Source organism: Odontomachus brunneus, unplaced genomic scaffold, assembly GCF_010583005.1.
Source record: "Odontomachus brunneus isolate Ranch 3 - 2012 unplaced genomic scaffold, Obru_v1 Obru_scaffold_011, whole genome shotgun sequence".
NCBI classification, from domain to species: domain Eukaryota; kingdom Metazoa; phylum Arthropoda; class Insecta; order Hymenoptera; family Formicidae; genus Odontomachus; species Odontomachus brunneus.
The window spans coordinates 2,474,334-2,482,326 of NW_022639461.1; the positions used below are offsets into that span (position 1 = coordinate 2,474,334).

Sequence of the window (7,993 nt, forward strand, 5' to 3'; positions counted from 1 at the left end):
CTCTCTCTCTCTCTCTCTCTCTCTCTCTCTCTCTCTCTCTCTCTCTCTCTCTCTCTCTCTCTCGAACATGCTTATAAAATATATTTCGAAAATTTAACGGTTAATAAATAATCTTAAAGTTTGAGAGAATCCACACCTCGATAGAAAAGCAGAAGACAATCAGAACTTACGTTAGTGATTAGTATAGTTGACAGTTTTTGCTTCTCTACTAGCTTCTCTATTTGCGAGTTCTGATTGATTTCTATCTTTCTTCCAAGGTGTGAATTCTCCCTTAACGTGACATGCAATTTTCCTTATTATTTTATCATGTTAATTTTAAAGCCATTTAATAGCACGCAAGGGTTTTTGGCATTCTCGCCTTCTGACATCACCAATCCAGGGTTTCGCGATGATGGGATCAGAAACCTTAAATTACCGATCATTCGTTCAGAAATACTATATAACTTCGATATTTCATCCAAAGTGTTTTCTTGTAAATACTGTGATTTGTTATTGAAGGGAAAGATGGCAATATTATGAATTATCAATGTAGAGAGAAATTATGTGCGTGCATTGTTCGAAAGATTATTATAAAATACATTATTTGATGTCGTTTTAGTGCAACAATTAGTTCTAAGTCGCGTATGTATGTAAGCGAAATGCCGTCAGAACGATTGTAAAAGTAATAATTAAAGCGTACGTATGTTTTTTATATAAATTTTAATTATCTCATATATATCTCTCAATAAATATATTATATGAAATACGCATAAACTATACAGGCGCGCGCGCGATAATAAAATTTAATCGCGAGTCTTACGTGAGGGGATGTTAGCCAATCGTTTGTATCTGTTATAAATATTGAAGAAAACACTGAATCGGAGCAACAGTTGCACATCGTACTACGAGTACAGGGGATTGCTAAACGGGAGCCGAACATAATAAAATTGGGGACTTGTCAAACTATCAAAACTGAGAGTCATTACTGACGAGTTTGTCTAGTAATTGTATTATTAATTATTATTATGAATTATATTATTAATATAATATTATTATTAATATTATTTATTATATATCATTTAGTGCTCTTAATTATATTATTAATATATTATCAATATATAATTCAATTCTGAAACAGTTTGGGGTGTTTCCAACTTCGTCGTGTCCGAGTCGTGTTTTGCAGTCCACTGTATGAGCTCGTGTTACAGTCCGATGTTCGAAAGCCGCGTACCAAAGAAAGCAAGTCTGAGCGCGAACTCGTCTTTTTTTTCCTTTTTCCTACGCTGAAGCGCGCTGTTTTCGCACTGTCGGGGGTGCGTGATCGATTTTGCCTGCCAGCGTTATTCCACCGCGGACCCGCGTCACCGCGAAAATACCCTTCAAAGAGTACTTTTAGATTCAACTCTGTCGAGAGCTACCTTCCAAAATTTCACCGCCTAAACGTCTCGCCGAGTTCGCCGTGCCGATCGGATTTTCCTACTTTCTTACTCCGAGGAGTGCTAACGGATATATCGAATGGAGCGATAAATTTATAACGGCATTCACACCGCATTATCTCATACGCCGTGAATTTGCGGCTTGCAGAGCGAGCAGTGAAGAAAACAGCACCGAGCCATATTGAGAGGTGTATCCACGTTTGCTTATATTCGGGGATTTGCGGTTTAGAAAATTGATTGCGAGAAGAAAGACCGAGCGACCAAGTCGTTCCGGACATGTCCACCGAGCGATATGAAAGACCTAAAAGCCACTTGTAGTGGACAATTCTGTGCGGTTTTGCGAAAATAATGCCGCCGTTGTTACTCTTGATCAAGATGGAAAATCTGCTCAAGTCCTATACTATATAATAATTAAGTTAATAAATTTCATTGTTTATTGCATCACTCGTGTGATTTTTTCCGACCACCCTCTTCTATGATTCTGGATCTCCCAGTTTTTTGAATGATGCGTAATGAACTTCACGTGAAAATGCGGCGCATCGGATTCAGCGGATGCAATTGAGGAGGCAAGATAAAAGCGATCAATCGCAATCAAATGGACTATTATTTCCATAATCAACGCAGAATAATATACGCAATCGTTATCGAACGCGTTCGAGTTTACACGCGATAATTCGCCCCGATCGTTGCGTTCGTTTCTCTCAAGCGATGGCACGTAAGTGAATGTATACAATCAGGTATATACGTTACACAAGAGTTGATTACTTCGAAATATTGTTTTACGTGAATAATAAACGATGATACTGATTGCTGCCGGCATCGATAGAAATGTTTTCACGATACGGCAATCTTTCAATTCGAAAAATAAACAAAAAATGCACATGTCGGTACATACCTTCTCCTGCGTCCGATTCCACACAATCACATTATGACCGCTGTTGATCAAATTTTTCACAATACCGCTACCCATGATACCGAGTCCGAGAAATCCGAATTTCAGGTTCGACGGCAGGATATTCTTCTCCTTGAGTGTCTGCGAGAGCGTTTCCACGTCCAGGGGAGGCGTAACCTGTGGCAAAAGATATAGCAGTGTTATGGGGAGAACCCATAATTTGTGTGTATAAGTTCACAACTGGGATTTAATTTAATAGAATCAGATTTAATTTAATAAAATTTAATAGAATCAGATTTAATTTAATAAAATTTAATAGAATCAGATTTAATTTAATAAAATTTAATAGAATCAGATTTAATTTAATAAAATTTAATAGAATCAGATTTAATCTAATAGAATTTTAACCAGATGTTTGATAATCGAGGTGTATTTACGGGAAAAATTGTACTGAGAGAAAAAATATCTAATAAAAAATATTTACGCGATGGATATCAATAACACATTTACTTGTGCTAATATAAAATATTTTTCAAGTAAGAAAATATATATTTTCTTAAAATTTTAGTTTGTCAAAAAAGCAACTGCTTATTCTATTCAAATGAAAGAATTTAGATTTAAATAAATGTATTATTAGCATCTACCTAATAAACATTTTTTATTTTTCTTATTTTTCTTCCCAGTATGTATAAGTCGCGAAAAAAATGTGCCCAAAATTTTCGACGAGAAAATATCTACTTTAATTTCGCCGAAAAATCTAATTGCGAATAGTTGCTTTATGGGATATCGTATATATACATGTAAAATTGTAGACTAAAATTTACTATATTTCGAAATATTCAAATAGATATCAAGCCGTATAGAAGCGATGTGAAACAAATATTTCGCGTGAATAAAGCTTCTAATATCAAAATAAATGGCACATTTATTCGGCGTATTTTATTCAGTATAGGTGGGGGGTTGTGGGACCAACAGGTGGGGCGACAGGATTATCGTATACCTAGCTACGGCACTGAGGACGTAGCGCTGATATACGTATATCGGTGCTTCGTATACGGTCTAAGATTTTTGCTCTACGGTATGTAATCGTGTATAATCTCCATATATATTGGACGTATAAATTTTAAATTCAGACTAATGCATTTGGCATTAAATGTGTAATACGAATATGTTAAATATTCAAAGGTAAACTCGCATTTTATACAATACGTATAAAATTTACATATTTTGTATATTGACATCGAGATCAGCCTTACGCGATTCATTAATATTATTATGTAATTATAATTGAAACATTATTAATAAAAAATCATAATACGGGTAAATAAATTCGCTCTATTAAAAATGAAAAAGACAGCGCTATAATTACTTACGGGTCTGGCGATATTTGCCGGTCTGTTCAGTAGCGTTGAGCCCGATTTTCTAGGCGGAGTGGAGTGATTGAGTGTGGGACTGATACTACCGACTCTGTTACTATTGCTGGTACTTGAATCTCTACGCGGTTTTTTAGCCGGTCGACGAGCATCACCTGCGCCGCTGTCTAATCGTTTAGCCTTCGGCGTTTCCTGCAGCAATAATTTTCCCATTATACATACAAATATAATATAAAATATATTACGTTCTTAAAATTCGTTACAAACAAATATGAGGTATATTTCGTTGCTGACCTTGCGTGGTTTCGGCGGTTTGGTGATGCTTTTCTTCTCAACAACAGTTTCTTCTTTAAGTCTGTCAAACAGGGAATCTGGATCCAAACCATCTTCAAACACCTGGCGCATCAACAAAAAAACTTAGTAATTTCTAACATAAGTTGAAATTATGCGTCTTAATTTCAAATTAACATTTGTTTTTCAACTTTGTTAAATTAGATTTTAAACGGTACAAAATTGTGTGATTACTAATTTAATGTTTCACTTGAGACTACAATTTTATATTTAATAACTGTATTTGAAAACATGATTTAATTCATAATTTGATTAAAATAATTATTAAATACAGATAGTAAAAACTTCATTTATACATTCATACTTACTTCGCCTTTAGCGATGAATTCTTCTATAGCTTCTACTGCATCTTTGAATGCATTAGATTTACTAGATTTTACTAAAGTATCTTTAAACTCCTGGTATGGTTTAATGTGGGATTCTTCTATCCATGCGCTACAAAAGAAACGTTATTGAATGTTATTCTCTACAACACACATCATAATAATACCCCATAAATGCAATAAAATAAATTAAAAGTGGAACTTACTAGTTATTTGTTCCAAAAAAGAAGATGCATTGTACTGGTCCCTTCTTGGTGTTTGCAGGCTTCTTTAAGTCCTTTGAAGGATTTGACACCTTTACATGTCAATATAAAATTAATATATGACCCAATATATATGCTGCAGTAATATAAAAATCGTAATATCTCCTAACATTTGTTTTGCATTTCATCTCAATTCATACAATCTATCCATGTACGAGATAATATTAATAACAATACAATATAAGTTTTGTCAAAGTGAAATGACAAACATATAATTGTTTGAAAATTAACTAATACTAATAATGTTTACACTATGATATTTGTACAATGTGTAATATGTTTACACTATGATATTTGTACAAAAATATATGAATATAGTCTTGTATATAATATAGAAATATTTCTTTTACAAGTTTTATATTATAAATTTGTAATGTTTGCATATATATTTTCAAGACTGAAGTAAAGAAAAATATCGACGTAAATATGCTTGAAAGATAATCTTGTGATGCAATATTTACGTCAAGAGAAAATAATCTTCAATTTGTATGCTACTGCAGACTTCCCCTGATCTTCGTACGGCCCTGTCATAAGTCGACGATAGTTACCGCGTAAAGTACTTGATAATACACAGCCGTTTTAATTACACTCTCTACACTTTATTTTTTTCGTTCTTGTTTCTGAAAAACCTAAATACATATTTACTATGTTTTAAAAGTAAAAATCGCGATTAAAATGAGTCGATCGGATCTAATCAAAGTTTGATTTATTCGCGCAACACAGTGTTCGACGTCAGGCGAATTTTTGCTAGTAAGAAACAAAATTGAGGACGAATGAGCGCGCGGAACAAATTCTAAAATCTACACGGCGAATATCTCGGTAGCATCGGTATTCAATCCACCGCGACGTGAAGAGTTACGAAACAGCGGCGGGTGGAAGGCAAGCGAGAGGAGAGGAAAGAGAGGAAAGGAAGGGAAGGAAGGAAGGGAGCGAGCAAGCAAGGAGGGGAGCTGGAGCGCGAAGACCGAAAGCAAGAGAGAGACTGAACAAACTCGGTGTACAGATTTAGGTTATATCTCCGCGGTCTTGCGCGCCAATTTGAATTCGAAGGTCGGGTGTGGCGGGAGATAGCGGACGCGATGCGGGCTGGAGCAGTGGCGTCAACAGCTGCCGTGCCGCGCGGCACCGAGTTCGGGCACCGAGACGAGGCACCGGGATGGAAACGTCGACAGCGTGAAACCCGCCAAAATACGAGCGGGCGAACGCGTCACACCGCAAGTATACTTTTAACTTTGGAGAGGAGAGAAAGAGCGCGCACGACCGCGACTTGGATGGAGAATGACTGAGAGAGAGAAAGGAGCGAGTCGTCCGACGACGATCTCAACGGTTGATCGTTGCCGCGCGATGTGTCGGGGGGTTGGTACTTACCCGGCCGGGCCACGGTGAGAATCCCTTCATCTTCGCCCTGAAAGTCAGAAACAGACACGCAATTGAGATTAGTACGCGAACACCGCGCCGACTGCCGGAGTATGCACACTTCTTTCAATACACACCATACTAAATCACCCAGTTTGAATACTTCCGACATCACGGCACGAGAATTTGACAAAGATTTGTTCGGGAAACAGCTCCTCTGACGTTCGCCAAGCGACTGACTAGCCAGCGCAGCGTCGTTTGTGCGCGACGTTATCCAAGTCGTCCCTTCCTCGCATCGTCCCCTCCACCGAACCTCTCATGCCGGTTGACTAGTCAAACTAGAGACTTTTCTGCTGATCGACGTAGCATCCCGCACGCGATAAATGAATGTTAAATTCGTGCGTTCCGTCAACAGTGTGTCGAAAAACGTGACGTAATTTGGAGGAATAATTAGAAATTGTTAACAACACGCTTCCGATGCGCTGACAGTCTTCCGGTAGCTAGGTTCCCGTCTTAAAGGTTGATTCGCAATGAGCGACCATCGTTGACCAACCAGCGCTCGACATTTGGTGTCTCTTCAGTCTTAGAATGGAGGTTTAAATTAAAACTTTAGTTAAAACTCGATTGATATTGGTGAAATCAGGTTTAAGTTAAATTAATATTGCATTGTGTGGAACTTTATTTCTTTTTCCCTTCAACACTAGGTTATACAAGGGGTCTGTTTCCTATTGCTGAATTGGCTGCACTAGTTCTCTCTCATCTTTGTTCCACCAAGTTTTATCTGTGTATCTATCTCTTTTTAAGTTCTGAAATTGTACACTTGTTCAGCAATAGAAACAGACCCAATCTTGTTTTATCCCAAAGGCAAAAGTGCAACATAGTACAGCTAAAAAGAATAGACATTAGGAAGAATTCGTTCTTGCACAGTGAAGTGATACTTGTTCTTTTTTGGAAGCGTTATTTTTAATTTAAAAATTTTCAGTTAATTACATCGTCAACACGATCAGAAGAACAACCATGAATTTTTCCCCCTAGTATGAACTTGTAAAAATTGAAAAATCCAATCTTGACAATATATGGAAATATTCACTTTTTATAAGTTTACATTAGGTCTGCATCTCATTCTGTTCGTTTTGGAAGAATTTATGCACTAGTGCAATAAATTAAAATAAAACAAGTATACTTTTTTCACTTACAACATTGGTGTACACTAGTTTAGAAGTTGTTTGAAAACGACCAAACCTATTAGAGCAAAAACCACTTTTAAGTAGTGTAAAATTATTCACTTTTCATAATTTTATACTAGAAAAAAAATTACATGATCGATAAGTAAGATAGAATTTATGTGAAGAGATTCATGATTCATGCCCAAAGATCAAGAATTCACGTTGCATCCGGATTCGCTGGACACCATCGCGATTGTCCAATAGGAACATTTTCTCTTCAGTGAGTTCCACTAGGATTTCTCTTATCGGAAATGATGGACGTGACTCGAGCAGGATCGCGAATAATCACGGCGGTTACGTTCTACCAGCTGTCAGACATCGATTGTTGGCGCACGATTTTGCTATCTTGGAAAAGGGCTATTTCGCGTCCCGAAGGAGGTACGCACCGTCCTTCGCGGCGGATCGTTATCGACACGTTACTCTGTCACACCTCACGTCAAATCTGACCGACAATGGACAGTAACATCCGTCACAATACGGTACGTTCGGTGATGACCAGCTTGTCGTTTGTAAACGATCCCGTTTCACTAAACGCTCCTCGGACATTACGTTCGCTCCACTTCGCGAATCGGAACATCTCGTGCGAAATATATGCCTCTGTCTCTTTTTCTCGTCAGCATGCAAAGACGACTCGTACGTCGCATGGCGTAATCTGACATCGCGCGATCTTCAGTTCTTTTTTTCTATCGTCCGAGATTGTATTATTGTAGTCGCAATTCAGCTTTACGTCATTCTAACGTTCTTCGATATCGTCGCATTGTTTTCACTATTTTTTTTTTTTTTTTTTTTTTTTT

The 7,993-nt window shown here is 37.2% G+C and overlaps 2 protein-coding genes across 3 annotated transcripts in view; one reads left to right on the plus strand and one right to left on the minus strand.

Annotated features, from left to right (window-relative positions):
• Positions 1–6,266, minus strand: part of LOC116840771 (putative oxidoreductase GLYR1 homolog) — a 40,950-nt gene extending 34,684 nt beyond the window's left edge. Inside the window, exons 1-7 of the mRNA XM_032807937.1 lie at positions 6,111–6,266; positions 5,986–6,022; positions 4,561–4,649; positions 4,340–4,466; positions 3,975–4,076; positions 3,681–3,872; positions 2,311–2,484 (exon numbers count right to left, since the gene is read on the minus strand). Of these exons, the coding sequence (XP_032663828.1) occupies positions 2,311–2,484; positions 3,681–3,872; positions 3,975–4,076; positions 4,340–4,466; positions 4,561–4,649; positions 5,986–6,022; positions 6,111–6,145 (756 nt within the window). The 5' untranslated portion in view covers positions 6,146–6,266. The remainder of the gene's footprint in view (positions 1–2,310; positions 2,485–3,680; positions 3,873–3,974; positions 4,077–4,339; positions 4,467–4,560; positions 4,650–5,985; positions 6,023–6,110) is intronic.
• Positions 6,267–7,473: 1,207 nt separating this feature from the next.
• Positions 7,474–7,993, plus strand: part of LOC116840705 (NEDD4 family-interacting protein 1-like) — a 3,530-nt gene continuing 3,010 nt past the window's right edge. For both annotated transcript variants that reach the window (XM_032807780.1, XM_032807781.1), the window contains exon 1: positions 7,474–7,678. In XM_032807780.1, coding sequence (XP_032663671.1) covers positions 7,652–7,678 — 27 coding nt within the window. In that variant the 5' untranslated portion in view covers positions 7,474–7,651. The remainder of the gene's footprint in view (positions 7,679–7,993) is intronic.